This window comes from Crinia signifera, chromosome 2 (genome assembly GCF_055691185.1).
Source record: "Crinia signifera chromosome 2, ASM5569118v1, whole genome shotgun sequence".
Classification (NCBI taxonomy): domain Eukaryota; kingdom Metazoa; phylum Chordata; class Amphibia; order Anura; family Myobatrachidae; genus Crinia; species Crinia signifera.
In genome coordinates, this window is record NC_139218.1 from 18,567,655 (window position 1) to 18,587,258 (window position 19,604).

General features: G+C 47.4%; 1 protein-coding gene across 1 annotated transcript in view; it reads left to right on the forward strand.

Annotated features, from left to right (window-relative positions):
* The window catches only part of LOC146059279 (interferon-induced GTP-binding protein Mx1-like), a 31,802-nt gene extending 12,974 nt beyond the window's left edge, over nt 1-18,828 (forward strand). Inside the window, exons 2-8 of the mRNA XM_083171389.1 lie at nt 3,832-3,969; nt 4,692-4,846; nt 7,528-7,666; nt 9,482-9,680; nt 11,243-11,321; nt 16,443-16,565; nt 18,619-18,828. Coding sequence (XP_083027515.1) covers nt 3,832-3,969; nt 4,692-4,846; nt 7,528-7,666; nt 9,482-9,680; nt 11,243-11,321; nt 16,443-16,565; nt 18,619-18,828 — 1,043 coding nt within the window. The remainder of the gene's footprint in view (nt 1-3,831; nt 3,970-4,691; nt 4,847-7,527; nt 7,667-9,481; nt 9,681-11,242; nt 11,322-16,442; nt 16,566-18,618) is intronic.
* Nucleotides 18,829-19,604: the final 776 nt, after the last annotated feature.

The window sequence follows — 19,604 nt, forward strand, 5'->3', positions numbered from 1 at the left end:
TCATCTCTGGGTGGGCACTGTGCATTATCGTTGTAATGCAAAAATTTAAGGATCGTCTCAAATCGAGCCCGGGTCATGGCCATACGGTAAAATGGGGTGCTGTACAGAACATCTGTACTCCAATATTGCCTAATTTCTGGCTTTTTTACTATGCCCATATGAAACACCAGACCCCAAAACGTCATCATCTCTACTGCATCTACAGGGGTCCACCTAGCAAATGATGACGTGGGGTTTTGAGCAATAAACTGCTGGGCATATAAATTAGTTTGGTCCACCATTAAATTGATAAAATCATCAGAGAAAAATAATTTGAAAAAGTCAATTTCTCTGAGACCTGTGGAATCAAATTGGATTCCTGGCATGGCCAAAAACTCAGGAACCTGGGGCTCAAAATTGTCTGGTGGTGGGGTCCATACGAGATAAATTATTGGGGGGGTCTCAGCTGCTCTACGGGGGCGTCTTTGAGGGGGTCCCTCATCACTAGAGGAGGAAGAGGAGCTTAAGACGAATCCTTCAAATTCCCCGCTTGCCTCACTGGCTGTGTCAGAGTCAGAGGCAAGCATGGCATATGCCTCCTCCGCTGAATACATTCTTCTGGAGGACTGGGATGACATTTGGGATGACATTTGGGATGCCATTTTTATTTTTGTGTTACTGGTAGTGAAATGTTTCAACACGTGTATAGTGTAGGGGGGGGTACAAACTTTATTTCAACCCGGGGGGTATGTAGTGTGTATGTAGTGCAGAAAAAAAAATACTTTATACAGGAATTTGATTCCAATAAAAAAAAAAAAAATTGAAGGGGTTAAAAAAAAAAAAAATTGAAGGGGTTAAAAAAAAAAAAAAAAAGGTCCTGCGCCAAAAATTGAGCACAGATGTTGGTCAGTAACGTCCGTCACTGAACAGCGCTCAAAGGCAACAGGAATTTGATCAAAAAAAAAAAAAAATAGATCAACCCTGTGCCGAAAAAGCTGATCAGTGATGTACGTCACTGATCAGCGCACAGTGGCCACAGGACACACACAAAATCACAGTGTGTGTAAAAAATAAATAAAAAAAAGACCCCACAGCACCCTCAAAAAAAAAAAAAAAGGTGATCAGTGATGCGACACTGATTACCAGTGAGGGGCAGCAGGTGCACAACCTTTGGTGCAACTGACAGTGCAACTGGCAGCAACTGACGGGTATATATAAAAAAAAAAAACCTCTGCACCCCCAAAAAGTTGCTGATCACCTCAGATATAGTGATCAGCACAAAAGGCGGGGGCAGCAGACACAAAATATAGCACTCTCTATCACTCTCTGTCACTATCTCTCTCTATCTCTCTATCTCTCACTATCTATCACTCTATGACACTGCAGCAGCAGCACTGACAGTTATATATATATGAAAAATAACCCCTGCACCCCCAAAAAGTTGCTGGGGGTGCACAAAAGGGGGGCAGCAGACACAAAATATAGCAGTCTCTATCACTCTCTGTCACTATCTCTCTCTATCTCTCTATCTCTCACTATCTATCACTCTATGACACTGCAGCAGCAGCACTGACAGGTATATATATATATATAAAAAAAAACCTGCGCCCCCAAAAAGTTGCTGATCAGTTAATTTATACTGATCAGCACAAAAGGGGGGGCAGCAGTCAGTTATATAAAAAATATATAGCACAATCTGTCACTATCTCTCTATCTCTCTCTATCTCTCTCTATCTCTCTATCTATAACTCTATCACACTGCAGCAGCACAAAATATAGCAGTCTCTGTCACTAGCCCTCTCTATCTCTCTCTATCTCTCTCTCTCTATCTCTCTATCTAAAACTCGATGACACTGTAGCAGCACAACACAGCACAGCACAACACTTGAAGTCACAACAAGTAGCAAGATCCCAAGCAGTGATCAGGTAAGTATTTTGCAAGGTTCTGGTCAGTATATCGCTGCAGCTAGGCACAGTGACCGCACTGCACGCAATTCCAGACCGGAATGGCGTCTGCAGTGCAGTCACCGTTAGTTTAAACCCCCCTCCATGGCTGTGATTGGTTCGTCGGTCCGACGAACCAATCACGGCCTTTGGGGGCGGGCGGGGTGAGGTGGGGTGACACCAGTGTCACCCTTACACCCCGCGGTGATTGGTGCTGTACTTTACAGCACCAATCACCTCCGATCCCCGTGTCACCGGCGAACGTTATTCGCCGGTGACACAGAAAACGCTGTGAATGGCTGTTCACACTGAACAGCCAATCACAGCGATCGCCGACGGGGGGGCGGCATCGCAGCCCCCCCTGGGCATGCAGGGACATGTCTGCTGTCAGGGACAGCAGACATGTTTAAACTGTCACCGCGTCTATAGACGCGGTGACAGTTAAATGGCATGACGTACATTTATGCCATGTGTCGGGAAGTACTTCCCGACCATGACGTAAATGTACGTCAAATGTCGGGAAGGGGTTAAGGTACTGTTAAAGTAGACTTAACAGTTCAAACAGTAATCAATTACTGCACAAAGAGAAGATCCATGTGCTAGTGCTTTTAGAAAGATATAATTATTTTTATAGTCCATACTAGGGCTGAATTGCCGACCTTCTTATAAAACTATCATTAATACTAGGCACATTTATATATAACTTAGATGTGCTGATAGGTAAATAATTAATGTAGTCACATTAGTATGGTGCACCACTTGGCTTAGTGTGCTAAAACTGAATATTACAATGAACTATATAAATATTAAATAATTAAATGCTCTCATAATTAAATATTTTTTTTTAATGTTTTGGTTCTAATTCATCGTTCGGATTTGATTTTGAAACTGTTTTTTTTTATTTTAGTTTTTTTTAAATTGTCAGAAACTAAAATCCCACAATTTGGGCCTTCTTTTGTACTTCTAACCTTATTAACCCTAATTTTATTTTATTAATAGACCATAGTTTGTGTTTGTTGTTTGTATTCTTATTTTTCTTATTCAGTGATTAATAATAATAATTATTATAATAATAATAATAATAATAATAATACTATAACAGGTGGTGTTTGCTTCATATAAGTTAAGAGGGGAGGAAGACAGAGGTGCATGAAGGAAGGTGGGTAGCTAGGTCCTCCATGGTGCTAGCCACACCCCACAGCACAGACCACACCCATGCATTGGGTTAACCACTGAAGACCGACACCTGAAATAGGTCGGCATGGCTAAGGACACAAGCATCTGCTGCCTGTCAACAAATAGCAGCCTGTCGTCTCTCTCACCACTGCCTGGGCACTTGCAACAGGGGAGAGGAACCCGGGCCCAGGTAAAAAGCACCTTCCCTCCTCTCTCGGCACCACTGCTCACCATGTGTGGGCACCACTAGATAAAAGATCTGACCCCAAAGAAATGTTCATCCCTAATACATTTGCCCATAATTCATCTGTTCATGTCTCAGTAGGACAAGTGGTTGTGGGAGCCAGATGTACTCTCTCTATTACATGTGTTATTGATCTGTGCCTGTAAAGGAGCCCATACACTAGTATGATATGGCCCTTATTTACATGATTTTAACCCATTGATCACCATGGCTGGTACAAGGATTTGTCATATCCTGAAGTAGTGAATTACATTGCATACGATACATCGTTTGCAAAAGGACTTCATATGCTGAATCATATGTGATCCTAGCCGCGGGGGGTAGTTGCAGAGGTATTGCATGTGAGGCTGCATGCAGTACCTCGGCTCAGTGTATGGGGGCCTTAATGTGAGGGGTTCAGTATGATTTAAATTGACTGCACCCAATGTGAGAAATCAGATTATTGAAGTAGGGGATCTGAAAATGTAGACGCCCTTCTTGTTTTTCAGGCATTGTCACCAGATGTCCCCTAGAACTTAAACTTGTGAGCGCTACAAGTGGTGCAGAATGGAAGGGGAAAATCAGCTATGATAAATTCAGCAAGGAACTGGCGAGTCCCATGGAGGTAGAGAACGCAATCTTGGAAGGTGAGTGCAGGCACGGCAAAAGGGACAAAAGGGACAAATGTGATGGACCCCGGCGATTAGAGGGGCCCCAGAAGCAGATACTACTGCGCAGCGACTGTACTGTATGTGCTGTCGTTGGCCACCAGGTCACCTGTCCTGTCTCTGTCTGTGCCTGCTGCGCCCGTCTGCTCTGTCAATCACGGCCGATCCCGGTTGTACCGTGGATCGCCCCTGATCAGCAATCTTAGTATATTTACCCCTTAGAGACTGAGAAGGGCCAGTTGTACAGATGACAGATAAACCATTAAAGTGTTATAGAGGCAAACGGAGTGGACAATTTGCAAGAGGAATGGGTTGGCGGTAGTTGAAGGCTTCCATGTGACCATTTATTTCATATGCAAACGCAAAGGGGATTTCTGAATGCCTGTAAAACCCTCGATCCTTAGTCTACAACAGGGGTTCTCAAACTCGGTCCTCAGGACCCCACACAGTTCACAGTTTCCAGGTCACACGGCAGGTGCACAGGTGCATTCATTACTCATTAAGCCATTGTAAAAGATCCACAAAAAATGCAGTGTGGGGTCCTGAGGACCGAGTTTGAGAACCTGTGATCTACAACATCCATCACGTGCACAGTGGTTACAGTGCCACCTACCGTCATATAACCAAATGTACGCTAAATAAGTTTAATTCCATAAGGGGATTCACAAAGTATACATTAATATTGCTTTACTGTTTTGCAGCTCAGGTGGCAATAGCTGGTCCAGGTGAGGGGATCAGCTCTGAGCTTATAAGCCTTGAGGTGACCTCTCCTGATGCTCCCAATCTTACGCTCATTGATCTCCCTGGGATTGTAAGAGTGGCAGTCGGAGCTCAGCCACAGGACATTGGAAACCAGGTAAGATGCAGGAGAGTTGCCTTTGTGTTTTTATATTCATTCTCTAATTTTATCGTCAGAACTCACAAAATTTGTAGCTCTCTGTTGCATATACAGATACTGTAAGGGAGAGAGCAGAGGTGAGGCAGCTATGAGCTGGGAACATGGGGAGTGTCAGGGAGAGAGTAGAGGTAAGGAGGCTATAAACTGGGAATAAAAGTACTGTCAGGGAGAGAGCAGAGGTGAGGCAGCTATGAGCTGGGAATATGAGGAGTGTCAAGGAGAGAGCAGAGGTGAGGAGGCTATATGCTGGGAATGCAGGAACTGTCAAGGAGAGAGAGCAGAGGTGAGGAGGCTATAAGCTGGGAATAAAGGTACTGTCAGGAAGAGAACAGAGGTGAGGCGGCTATAAACTGGGAATACAGGGAGTGTCAAGTAGAGAGCAGAGGTGTGGCGTCAATTTGCTGGGGTTACACAGAATGTCAGAGAGAGAGAGCAGAGGTGAGGCAGCTGTAAGCTGGAATCACAGGTCTTTTCAGGGAGAGAGCAGAGGTCAGACAGCTATGAGCTGGGGTATACAGGGACTATCAGGGGAGAGAGAGGTAAGGCAGCTTTGAACTGGTAATACAGCGACTGTCACGGAAATAGCAGAGGTGAGTCGTCTATAATCTTGGAATACAGTGAGTGTCAGGGAGAGAGCAGAGGTGAGCTATGAGATGAGCTATACAGGGACTGTCAGGGAGAGTAGAGATGAGGCAGCTATGAGATGGGAATACAGGGAGTGTCAGGGAGAGACCAGAAGTGAGGAAGCTACAAGCTGGGAATACATGGAGTGTCAGGAAGAGAGCAGAGGTGGGGCAACTATGAGCTGGGAATAAAGGGAGTGTCAGGGAAAGAGCAGAGGTGTGGCGGCAATTAGCTTGGGATACAGGAAATGTCAGGGAGAGCAGAGGTGAGGTGGCTGTGACCTGGGAATGCAGGGAGTGTCAGGGACAGAGCAGAGGTGAGGCGGCTGTAAACTGGAAACAGAGATCGTCAGGGAGAGAGCACAGGTCAGACAGCTATGAGCTGGGGTATGCAGGGGCTATCAGGAAGAGAGAGAGGTAAGGCAGCTTTGAGCTGGTAATACAGTGACTGTCAGGGAGAGAGCAGAGGTAATGCAGCAGTGAGCTGGGGATACAAGGACTGTCAAGGAAAGAACAGAGGTGGGCGGGGTGGCTATGAGCTGGGGATACAGAGAGTGTCATGTAGAGCGCATTGATGAGGTGGCTGTGAGCTGGGAACACAGGGAGTGTCAGGGAGAGAGCAGAGGTGAGATGGCTGGAATCTGGTAATACAGGGACTGTCAAGGAGAGTAGAGATGAAGCAGCTATGAGCTGGGATATACAGGGACTGTCAGGGAGAGTAGAGATGAGGCAGCTATGAGCTGGGATATTCAGGGACTGTCAGGGAGAGTAGAGATGAGGCAGCTATGAGTTGGGAATAGGGTTGCCACCTCTCCCGGATTTCCGGGAATCTCCCGGAATCCTGTTGTCTGAAAAGGCCTCCCTGCCATATTTGCCTCCTCTCCGCATCCCCATCCATCACGTTAACATACAGCGCCTGCCAGGACTGCCTCCGCAGCCTGAAAGACGCACTCGCGAGATGATGATGTCATCATCTCACGAGTATTACCCTGCAAGTCTGCTGCCTCATGCTGAGGTGTCATCATGCGTTTTTTATTTGCTGGCTGCCGGCACGTGTACAATACACGTATTTTCAGACTCCCAGCATGCCCTGCCTCTGGGACCCCATCAGACAATATAAATATTTACAGAACCCCAGCAATTTACTGCAGAATGGTTGCCATACGTGTAGTCAGCAGACAGCACATGCATGGCAGCATTGTGGAGGCACAACATGATGTGAGGAGTCTAAAATTACAGACAACTCAACAGACTCCTTGGGCTTCAAAAGTGATAAAATAGAGAGTGATAAACAGCCAGCCAATCCGCTCCTGCCTAACATTTTTTCAAACACAGCCTGTGACATGGCAGGTAGGAGCTGATTGGCTGGCTGTTTATCACTCTGGATTTTATCACTTTGAAGCTTAGAGAATCTAGCCCCTTGAATCACTGACTGAGATTAGAAAAGTCATCAGCCTGATGGTCAGCAACATGGAGTCGTGACAGGACCCACAGTTTGAGAACTGTTGCCCTAGTGGATGGTAGGGCATGAAATACCACCTGTTGGCTATAAAAAAAAAAAAAAGAAAAGAAAAACTATTCCCAGCTGGTGATTGCTCTATTAATTCCTAATGGAGCGATCGCCATCTGCGGACAACACAGCGTTCCAAGTTGAAACATAAAAAAATCTTTAGATAAAACATTTAAAACTTATTTTAACATAATCATATTTCTGCTCCTATCATAGACTAGCCCATTCGGGATGTACAGTTCCTTAATTCTGATTAGTGGGATGATGACATCATCATCCCGCGAGTCTATCTAGCAAGCGGGGGCGGCTCTGTCTGGCATACTACTCCCATTGCACTAATGTAATTAAGAAAAATACAAAGAGGCACAGGGGATTGTTTGTTTGTTGTACCTTGCTGCTGGGCCCCAAAGCAGCTACATACTCTACACCCTCTGTAGTTCTGCCATGGCCTAGATCCTTCAGTATATCTGTATTACATTACATTACAGATTATATTACATTTACAGATTAGAGATCTCATCATAAAGTACATCGAGAGACAGGAAACCATCTGCTTGGTGGTGGTTCCATGTCACGTTGACATCCCTACCATTGAAGCCCTGGAGATGGCTCGTAAGGTGGATCCTAATGGGGAGAGAACTTTGGGTGAGTTCAAACGTCATCTCATTTAGGCTCCAGAAAAAGATTGAACAACAAACAACCTGGGGTCCAGACTATGTAGAAGTTGCACAAGATTTTCCTTGAACTGCCCAGCAGCTTCCCGGGTGGCAGGATTGCATACGATACATTGTATATGGTCGTATTGCAAATGATGTATCAAGGGCTGCGGGATCCAATAAATCAATAGTCTAGCCCTGGGCTCACCGGCTCAGTAATGATGCACATGGGACCGCGCATTGGATGGCAGCTGAAACACATGTGAGTTGACACTTTTCCATCTGATTTCTCATCCCGGACCATCAGAATTGGATGAAAAGGGCCCAAATGCACTAGTGTATGGCCAGCTTAAGACAAGAGAGTATAACATATGTTGTTGGCCCTTTTTTAAATGTCTCTGTTTGCAAAATTTGGTCTTTTTACTTAGATGATACTGGAGAGATAAAGAGCCTTATTTTGGTTCATTCTTTCTGACAAAATCCTTCTTAGATGGGCAAAACCATGTGCACTGCAGGTGGGGCAGATGTAACATGTGCAGAGAGAATTAGATTTGGGTGGGGTTTTACTTCAAAGTGAGATCTATATTGCAGTGTAAAAATAAAGCAGTCAGTATTTACCCTGCACAGAAACAAAATCACTCACCCAAATCTAATTCTCTCTGCACATGTTACATCTGCCCCCCCTGCAGTGCACATGGTTTTGTCCATCTAAGAAGGATTTTGTCAGAAAGAATGAACCAAAATAAGGCCCAAAGTGCCATGCAACTACCTCCTATCTGTTATTTTTCAAACACAGCCTGTAATGTAAGAATCTGGTTGGTTGGTACTTTATAATATACTTTATTTCTCTCCAAGGCTTAGTACTGTACATAGACTCCTAAATGTAGGAATTCAGCTATTGGCTGAAATTGGTGTTGAACGCCAAATTTATATTGTTGTGGTTAAAAAATTTGGTACTTGTGTATTATCACGGCGCCCACGATGTGCCTCGTATGGCATCACATTGCATGCCATATAGCGGCATGCGATGCGTTTTTTAATTGTACGAGCTCCCTTATAGCTTCTTACAATGTGAAATGCCCCCCCCATTTTCAACACCACCCCCAGGATCAACGCCAACCCGAAGCGTGGTGAGTGCAGTGAGCCTACGAGGGGCGGCAGTACGCGTCCTCCAACCATTTCATACACGAAGCAGCGAGCCACCGAGCCTGAAGCGTGGCAAGCGCAGCGTGCCCCGCGAGGGGACACATATTACTTTACATGTATAACGCGTCGCTGCGCTCGCCACACTTCGGGCTCGCCACACTATAAAATTCAACTCCACGCCGATGTGGATACGGGGGGTATGATAAGGTCGGTGGATGCGTACCGCCGCCTCTCACGGGCTCGCTGCGCTCGCCACGCTTCGGGTTGTTGTTGATACTGGGGGTGGCATTGACAATGGGGAGGCATGTAACATTGTAAGGACCCATCAGGGTGGTTGTACGATGCGATACAATATATTATTGTACAATATCGCGTTTCATCGCATCGTATACCATATGTAGTGTTATGGTATACGATGCGATGGGCGCCGTGATAATACACAAGTACCAAAAAATGTTTTTTCAAAAGTGTCACTTTGGATTGCATCAATGTTCATATTATTAGGATGTACTTTGTGTAATTGTGCTATGGAGTAATCTATTGTTTGGCAAGAGAGAACTGAGCATAGCCTGGTGCAAATGTTGTGCCCATAGCCAAGCCTTGGAATTTTCTGTGGAATCAATTTATCATTATCCATGGTTTATTTCTTTTTTTACAGGAATTCTAACTAAACCTGATATGATCGACCGGGGCGCAGAGGGGAAAACCATTGAAACGTTACTAAATAAAACTGTCCCCCTAAAGAAAGGCTACATGATGGTGAAATGCCGGGGACAGCTTGAGATTCAGAACAGGCTCTCGCTGAAAGAAGCCATCGAGAGGGAGAAGAAATTTTTTGAAAATCATGAATATTTTTCGTTAGTTTCTCTTTAATCTCTTATCTTTTTATTAGCGGCAATAAGGGCTCTTTACTAGCAATTGGGAGCCTGGGCTACTTATAGTACAGTATATATTTTCAAAGTGATTCAAATTGTCATTCAAATGTATTTAAAAGTCTGCGCTCACTTTCATCTCTGGAAGTACTCCTTTCACATGTGCATGTCTGTACGCAGACCATTAAATCCTGCCTACGTCTACTTACGTTTACCCTTTATCAGGGCTTCCATCAGAAATGGTAGGGCCCAGGATTAACAAAATAGGTATGGCATGCTGCAGTGCTCCAACACAATGAGACATCACATCAGTGGCATGTGGTGACATCAGTGACTGGAGAGGCACCCGGCAAGGCTCCCCCACTTATCCCCCCCCCTCCCCCCCGCATCGGGCTTTTGGAGCCAGCCCATGTTTCAAAAATAAGGGGAACAGAATGAGTGGGGTCCCAGTGGCGTAACTATAGTCCCGCAGCCCCCGCGGTGGCGGGGAGGTGCTAGGCAGGTGTGGGCGCCTGGGGGGTCTGCGGGACTATATTTACCACCTGGTCCCGGCTCCCGACTCCTGCCCTCCCCCTCCTTACCCCATTGCCGCCGGCGCCGCTGCCTCTAACCCGACACGCAGATCTGTGTCGGGTGACGGGCGGTCCACGGCTCCGGCTGCAGTGCTAATATAATAAGAGACACTCGGAAAATGGCTGCCCCCATAATGCTGTATGGGGGCAGCCATTTTCCGAGTGTCTGTTATTATATTAGCACTGCAGCCGGATCCGGGGACCGCCTGTCACCCGACACAGATCTGCGTGTCGGGTTAGAGGCAGAAGCGCCGTCGGCAATGGGGACGGGTAAGGAGGGGGTTAATATTTCAGGGGGGGGGCGCCCGAAATGTCCGGCGGGGGGGGTGCAAAAAAAGTAGTTACGCCTCTGTGGGGTCCCCCCATATTTTAGGGATCAGCACTGGGCTCTATTAGCAGGGGGTGTTATGCCATAGCCAGGGGACACCCATGACGGGATCCCCCCCCCCCCACACACACACACACCCCTCTTCTGTGGTGTCTTCACCCGGATGGTGGCGGCCATGTAAAAGAGCTTTTAAACTCTTATGCATGGCCGCTGCCTCCAAGGACTTTGGCGTCTTCATGAGGTCCTCTCTGCTCCTCCTCCGCCATCGGACTGCATGCCCTCTGTCTCCCACTGGAAAATAATACCAGCTCATAGGGGCAGGGCAGTTGAAATGTATGTGTTCATCTTAGATCCGGTCATCCTGCCATCCGGTAGGATCTGGCAGCGGCTGTGCTGCCGCGTATGTGTAGACAGCCGCATAGGAGCCTACGTGCGGAATGCAATGTGCAGATGCAGCCTTACCGAAGCTGGTGACGGCAGTCCGGCTACCTTAGCCTGTGATAGACTGGAAAGATTAGAATTTTTAGCTAAAATATTTTAAATCAGATTTTGCCGCTCTTACAACATATTTCTGTTATCGTTACTTCTCTGCACACAAAAAAGACTCTGGGATCTGGGATTTTAATTGTTTTATTTTGTTGCTGCAGTGATTTTCTGACTCATAAAAAAGCATCTGTCCCGTTTCTGGCGCAACGACTCACAACTGAACTTGTGGAGCACATCCGTGTAAGTTGGCCATCTTGTGTTGTATTCATTATATTATTAACTAGCTGACCCACACAATGCGTTGCCGGGTGTGTTGTGTTTATCTGTCCAATGTGTAGGTGTGTGAGGTGTACTCTGTATATATGTGTGTGTGTTTTGTATGTGTGTATCTGTGCACTAAGTGTGTGTGTGTTCTGTGTGTTTCTGTATCTGTGAAATGTTTAAGTGTGCATAGGCGTGCGCAGCCCATTTTCTTAGGGGGTGCACCATTGGAGGGGAGTGTCCATAACCACCTACTGGGCGTGTCCATCCCCACCTCCTGGGCATGTCCATCACCACCGATTGGGTATAAATGCTAACTAAATAGAAGGTGACTTATTTATGTATATGCACTTCAGAATGAATCATTGAATCATTCCCCCCACACACACCAGAAACAGGGACAGTGCGCGCCAAAGGCGCGCTTCAAAAATTGAATGCCTATTACACATAATGCCACACACTGTAATGCCCATTACACATAATGCCACACACTATAATGCCCATTACACATAATGCCACTCACAGTAATGCCCATCACGCATAATGCCAGGGCTTAACAAATTTTTGTAAAATATGGACAGTGTGAGCCAAAGGCATGCGCCAAAAATGTACACTGTAATGCTTACTTCACCTCACAGAGCCGTTATATAGCATACCTAATGCCCATTACACATTATACCACACACCGTAATGCCCATTACACGTTGCGCCTTACACTGTGATGCCCATTACATCTCACACTGTAATGCCAATAACATATTAGGCCACACACCGTAATGCCAATGACCTATTACGCATCATACTGTTATGCCAATTACCTATTATGCCTCACACCGTAATGCCCATTACATATTACGCCCCACACCAAATTGCTTATTACACATTATGCCACACACTGTAATGCCCATTACACATTATTCTACACACAGCAATGCCCATTACACGTTATGCCACACACCGAAATACCCATTACATATTATACACATTATACACATATATACATGTACATTACATATTATACCACACCATATTGCTCATTACATGTTATGCCATAAAAGTGTGCTTACCTACATGCTCGTTGTCACGAGTTACATGTTCGATGCCAGGGTTTACATGCTCCTTGCCAGGGAATTACATGCTCATTGACACGGGGGGGGGGGGGTTGCGTGCTCATTGACACAGGGAGTACATGCTCGTTGCCAGTGGTAGTTACATACTCATTGCCAGCAGGGATTACATGCTTGTTGCCCAGGGGGACTACATGCTTGTTGCCCAGGGGATTACATGCTCATTGTCTGGGGGGATTACATTCTCATTGCCCACATATAATGCCCACCTTAGTTTTACATATATAATGCCCCCTCTGAGTGCCATACGCATAATGTCTACAAAGTCTTTAATGCATAATGCCACCCATAATGCCCTCCCGTAGTGTCACACACATAGTGCTGACCCTTTAGTGCCAGACACAATGCCCCCAATAGTGCCACATACATACTGCCTCCCATAGTGTTACAGACACAATGCCCCCCAATAGTGCCACATACATACTGCCTCCCATAGTGTTACAGACACAATGCCCCCCAATAGTGCCACACACATAGTGCAATGCCCCTCAATAGTGCCACATACATAATGCCTCCCATAGTGTTACACACAAATTTCCCCCATAAACCTATATACACAGTGGAGCTGCCTGGAGCCTGCGGAGGAAGGGGAGAGCTATCTGCAACTGCCACAGAGGTGGGGACGGAGCTCCGACGCTGATGAGTGGAGGCGGGACAGAGCTCCTGCAAACGAGAAACGAGCGGAGGCGGGGTTCCTGCTGACTAGTGGAGGGGGGAGCTGACGCGGCGGGGCGGATGGAGGTGCCGGGACGGAGGGGGTACGGAGCTTACGTTTCCAAGTGAAGGGAAAGAGCTCGCCTCATGCTGCTAGGCAGAGGAGGGATGCATTTGCAGCTGCCAGGCGGAGGGGGGAAGGGGGCGGCGCGCAGAATCCAGCCAGTGAGCCAGCGAGTGTCTCAAAGAGAAAGGAGGAGGCTGCGGAGGTGTCATTAGGAGGTGCCTGTGCACCCCAGGCACCCCCCGTGCGCACGCCTATGAGTGTGTGTTTGTGTGTTGTACGGTTTGTGGGTGTGTGTTGTACTGTGTGTGGTGTGTTATGTATGTGTTGTGTGTACAGTGGCGTAGCTACGTTTTGGGCGCCCCCCCGCCGTTAGGGGGGTGGCGCCCATACCCCCCCCCCCCCCGCCACCGCCGCCCCATCAAGCACCCCCCCGCCGCCCATGCTAACCCCCTCCCCTGCAGTCTTACCTATCGCGCTGGTCCCGGCGGCTCCGTTCTTCTGCTGAGGACCACCACAAAATGGCCGCCCCCATACAGCAGACAGTTTCAGAGAACTGTGTGCTATACTATATGGGAGCGGCCATTTTGTGGTGGTCCTCATCAGAAGAACGGAGCCGCCGGGACCAGCGAGATACGTAAGTCTGCGGGGGATTGGGGGGGGTGTAACTATAGCACCGCAGCCCCCGGCGCCCCCCACATGCACAGCGCCCCCCCCCCCCCCCCTATAGTTACACCGCTGTGTGTATCTATCCAATGTGTAAGTGTGTGAGGTGCGCTACGTGTGTGTGTTCAATGTGTACGTGTGTGTACGTGTGTGTGTGTGTATGTGTGTGTGTGTGTGTGTGTGATGTGCGTTATATGTATATATGTATATCCCCAAATCATACAAGACTATCTGACCCTCTCCATGAAGGAGAAAATGCTCTGTTCCTGGACTTCCCTGGTAATGTAGGATTGCCATCACCTGTGGGGAGTTAGTTAAGTGATAGAAAGGTGTTTCACCACAGGTGATGGCAATCCTACATTACCAGGAAAGTCCAGGAACAGAGCAATTTCTCCCTGAGGGAAAGGGTCAGGTAGGCAAGTATACCTCAATTAGTTCTAATTGTTCAAAGCCTCCACCGTAATGTTAGAATGTGTTTGCACTTTGGGTACTTGGTTAGTTTCACGGCGGCAGCATGACCGCGCGCTACTTCCGGGATGCGCTCGCCACACTTTCTAAAGGAAACTCCACGCCAACGTGGATAGTTAATACCCCCACTATCCACGCTGGCATGGAGTTGATGTTAGATAGTATGGCGAGCGCAGCGAGCCACCGAGTCCGCAGCGTGGGTGAGCAGACCCGGAGGTAGCGCGCGGCCATGCTGCCGCCGTGAAACTAACCAAGTACCGCACTTTGCATTGATACTCAATGACCGCAATGAAATCAGGTGTGGTACCGTGTTGCTACATCATCTGTTTCCCAGTTACTTGGATGGAATACAAATATGGCACTGGATGGGAGCAAAGGACAAACAGAAACGTGCTTACAAACCCAGGAAAATGGACAAAAAACATTCAGTCAAATTGTTTAAATCAAACAGGTTTAACTACAGTACCGTGTCTGAGCGACAGTTTTTGTCCTTTTCCAGATTTTGGGAGCAAATTTCTGACGTGATTCATACTTGCCTACCTGACCCTCTCCATGCGGGAGAAAATGCTCTGCTCCTGGACTTCCCTGCTTCGCTTCCGCGCTTCGGGGTGGCGTGGATAGTGCTGGTGTTTTAGGAAAACATTCACACCTGCACATTCATACAGCTGACACAGTAATGACGACATGTGTTAACTAATAACTAATTTACTTTACAAATTTGATTAATGTAGCATAAATAATTTAAAAACATTCATTAATAATTACAATATAATAACGTTAAAATCAGAAACAGGAATGATTACAGAACAGCAAGAATAAAAAGAACAATAATAATAAATGAGAATATGTTTAATCGTCCTTTGGTAGGAGCTTCGGGGCCTCAATTATACGGAGGAAAGGGTCCTCAGCCCCCAAAGTTTTGCGCCAAATAGACTCCGTGAGGTATGACTGGAGCTCATGACGTGCAGTGCCTCATTGGCGCTTATTTCGCCACTTACACGCACCTCTAAGTCGTTCCACATTTTGGGTGTGGACCCCTGTTCCCGGATCAATAAAATTGCGCATGCCTCACGCACACACCGGTTATAGAGGACAGTGGTTTTTTTTAGAGATGTCCAACTGCTGGCTGCAGTACTCAATAGAGGTGAGCTCCTATGCCCACGAATAAATAAACCGCAGCATTGTCACAGACGACAAGCGGCAGCCTGGAAACCAGAGTGCCACTCTCAGGCTCACCTTCAGCTGACACACTCGGACATGGCAGCGTCACATTGACTCCTTCAAAGAAATTTGCATGGCGAATTCATCACCACAGGAAGAAGGCTGAAAAAACGTGTCAGCCTCCTCCTCCGTCTGCGGCAGCGAAAACATATTAATCGATCCAGCCATCTCGATAATAATAGCGATAAATCAGTCGTAACACTCAAAAAATCACCAGCTCTCACTTATGCTTCCTCTCTCTACACAAAATCACCTCAGAGTGATTTCTGTCAGGATCTGTCAGCGGGCGGGATTGCCAGGTAGTGGGAATGTGAAAATCGCATCACATCGCATTGCATCGCATGCTAGTACTATGCGTTATGCGATGCAATGCGATTTGACTATGTTTGCGTACGTAGCAAATCTGGGCGCCCTGCTAGGAAACAAGTACCAAAATAAAACATACCTCTACAGCAGGCATGTCCAACCTGCGGCCCTCCAGATGTTGTGAAACTACACATCCCAGCATGCCTTGCCATAGTATTACTATTAGGAATGCTAAAACTATTGCAAGGCATGCTGGGATGTGTAGTTTCACAACATCTGGAGGGCCGCAGGTTGGACATGCCTGCTCTACAGGGTCCGGTGATCAGTGCTATGGTGAAGGCTCTCGTGACCCCCGGTGCAGTAATGTGATGCTGCAAAGTAGCAGCTTATTTTACAGCACCAGAGAGATCCAATGACTCGAGACACCAATCCACTGGTAATAAGTATATGTGATAATGGGGTAGGGGTGTAGCGGCATAGTCATTTTAATGAGGCGGTGTCTGAAATAGTGTAGTGATGGCGATATTGGGCAGCGGCGCACATGCAGCTCATTGTCGGGGTATTTTTCACTCCAAGTTTTTCTTTTACTATTAGAAATTCCTTCCGTCACTGGATAATCAGATAAATCAGATACTTCAAAATGCAAAGGACGAACTAGAAAAATGTGGTCCCATTGTACCTGGGGACGAGCAAGACAGGACTTTATTCCTGATGGAGGTGAGTCAGTATTTGCTTGCTAGAAAAATTGTACAGCACTAGATTTATCAGAGCTTGGACAGAGGTAACGTGGAGAGAGATAAAGTACCAGTAAAACATGTTCTACAGTAGATACTATGAGCTGTCACCAGTCAGAGCAATCGGGGCGGCTGTAACCAGCCGCATGCCCAAAAAGGGGTGTGGCCTATGCATGGAGGACATGGCTTTGCAGGGATTCTGGGACCGCAGATCACTCCCCCATTGTCCATCACTTTGGGAGCATGGTCAGCGTTGTGGTGAGCTACTAGCCATGCCTCCATTCCCTCTACCTCTCTGAATAGACCCCACCCACACCGCTGGACACTGCTGGCCCTGGACAGGATGCAGGACAAAAAAATGTGACTGTCCCGCGAAAAGCACTTGGGCCTATTTATCACATTCTGCACCTAAGAGAAATTGTGGGGATGTATAAATTATCATATGCTCACATCATCTATACTCCACTGACTGAGAGAGGGTCTTCCAACACTGCTTCCCCGAGTGGGACAGTCCCAAAAGAAAAACGGTGGGGAGGTATGGTGATCTGCTTACTAAAATAAATGCCAAATTAAGGGCTTAGCGTAGAATTTTGCGAACTCTCCTACAATTGGCCATTAGGACATTTAGATGATAGTACAACACTATTTCAAAAAGTTTATGAAAACATCAGTTTTCACTAGAGGTGTGCACGCAGCCATTTTCTGGGTTTTTGGTTTTGGATTTGGAATTAGTTTGTGTTTTGGTTCTGTATATTTATTATTAACCTCAAAAACACTAATTTTCACTAATTTCCAGCCTATTCTGAACTCCTCACTATATTGTTTTTAGGTCATTAGTTTGCCCTGAGGTAGCTGGATGACTATGCTTAGCGACACAAGTGGGCACCACAAGCACGTGGCCCATCTAGGGGTGGCACTGCAGCTGCAGACGGGATCAAGGTTTTAAAAAATAGGCCTCATAATGCAAAGAAATTGGGTGCAAGATGGAATGGTTCTTGGGACCTCCCACCCTCCCTTGGGACCTCCCACCCTCCCTTTTGTTGCGTAGTAGGACATACACACTTTAACAAACCAACCATTTCAGTGACAGGGTCTGAAATTATTGGTTTGTTTGGGCCCCCACAAAAAGAAGCAATGCTCCAAAGAGAGCATAATTCAAAGAAAAGAGGTGCAAGATGGACTTGTCCTTGGAATTGTCTGATATAGAATCCAAAACCCGCGAGAATCCGACAGTGGGATGATGACGTTTTGCCTGGATGTGGGCTCAGATTCCGGCAGAAAAAAACTTGAGTCGGACACGGATCCTGGCTCGGATCGGGAAGTTCAGGGGAGATCCAGACATGCTCATCCCTAGTTTTTACATTACTGTAGCTTCTGCTGAATAACTTATTACACGTAAGCGTGAAAATGTCCCCGCTCAGGTCAAAATTCGTCCCCAGTCGCGATGGTGGGGGTTTGCATGAAGACTGTATGCGAATGTGCAAATCCCCAGAGCGAATGCCTTCAGCAAGTTTCACACTCGCCGGGCAGTCTACTCACTGATGAGCGGACACGGAAGGTCGCTGGGGTCCACCCTGTATTTTACAGGTGTGCCCACAAAAATGGTGGTTACATAGAAACGCTGGGCGGGCCCGTCAGAACGCAGACGTGTCCGTGCCTGCTTGGGACGGGTGGCTTACATCACATGATGTCAGTACCCACCCCCAGCTCGTCAAAAAGCGGCCATCTGTAAAGAAAGTATAGACTTCCTATTCAGAGCGAATGGTAGAAATGATCTGCGACCATCGAATGGGTTTATCCTCCTTGCGGCCACATGCGCGTCTCACACACATGAGTCCCAGTTTCCAGGCAGTGTGGGAGGCGAACCCTGCCTGTCTACGCTTCAGGGAGATAAGCAGGTTTAGGGAGGGGTGTGAGGAGGTGGGGGTGATTGTCGGGGACCAGCAGGGAGCTCCATTGGAAGGGGACATCTGAATCGGGCCCAAAGTCCAGCATTTCAGTTTTACTAATGCATTTTATTTATTGTGTCATTGCAGAAAATACACCTATTAATCAAGGATGTTGCCCGTGTCACACAAGGGGAGGATGAAAACCCTAAACTTCCTCAATATCTTCGGGATATCTTCAGTAAATTTCAGATTAAGCTGGAAGCCTGCTACAACACTCTGTGTAAGATACAGTATGGCAATGTCTACCAGTGCAGATCAGCGGTTCCAAACTTTTTTTCTACCCCGTACACCCCTTGATTTGGTTTTTCGGTACTTGTTTCCTAGCACGGCCACAACGATCATAATCGCGGTCATCGGGGGTAAAATTGGGGCCATCGCGGGCATCGCGGCCGCTAAAAAATCGGGTGCGATGGGCCAGACGCGATGCCCGTGATTTCCCCATAGAGAACAATGTTAAATGGCTCAATTTACCCGCGATGACCCCGATTTACCATAGGAAACAATGTGAAATGGATCAATTTACCCAAATTATCATAGGGAACAATGGTAAATGGGCCAAAAACACCCCTGAACATAAAAATGTCCCCCCAAAAGTACTATACGCCACCCCGCGATCAACGTGAACCCGAAGCGTGGCGAGCGCAACGAGCCCGCGAGGGGCGGCGGTACGCGTCCTCCGACCTTTTCATGCCCTACTATCCACGTCGGCGTGGAGTTGAGAATAGAATAGTGTGGCGAGCGCAGCGAGCCACCGAGCCCGAAGCGTGGCGAGCGCAGCGAGCCCCGCGAGGGGACGCGGATACCTTCACAGTTATACGCGTCCCCTCGCGGGCTTCCCAGGTGTCCATGGCGACGCGGACACCTGGGAAGCCCGCGAAGGGACGCGTTTACCTGTGAAGGTATCCGCGTCCCCTCGCGGGGCTCGCTGCGCTCGCCACGCTTCGGGCTCGGTGGCTCGCTGCGCTCGCAACACTATTCTATTCTCAACTCCACGCCGACGTGGATAGTAGGGCATGAAAATGTCAGAGGATGTGTACCGCCGCCCCTCGCGGGCTCGCTGCGCTCGCCACGCT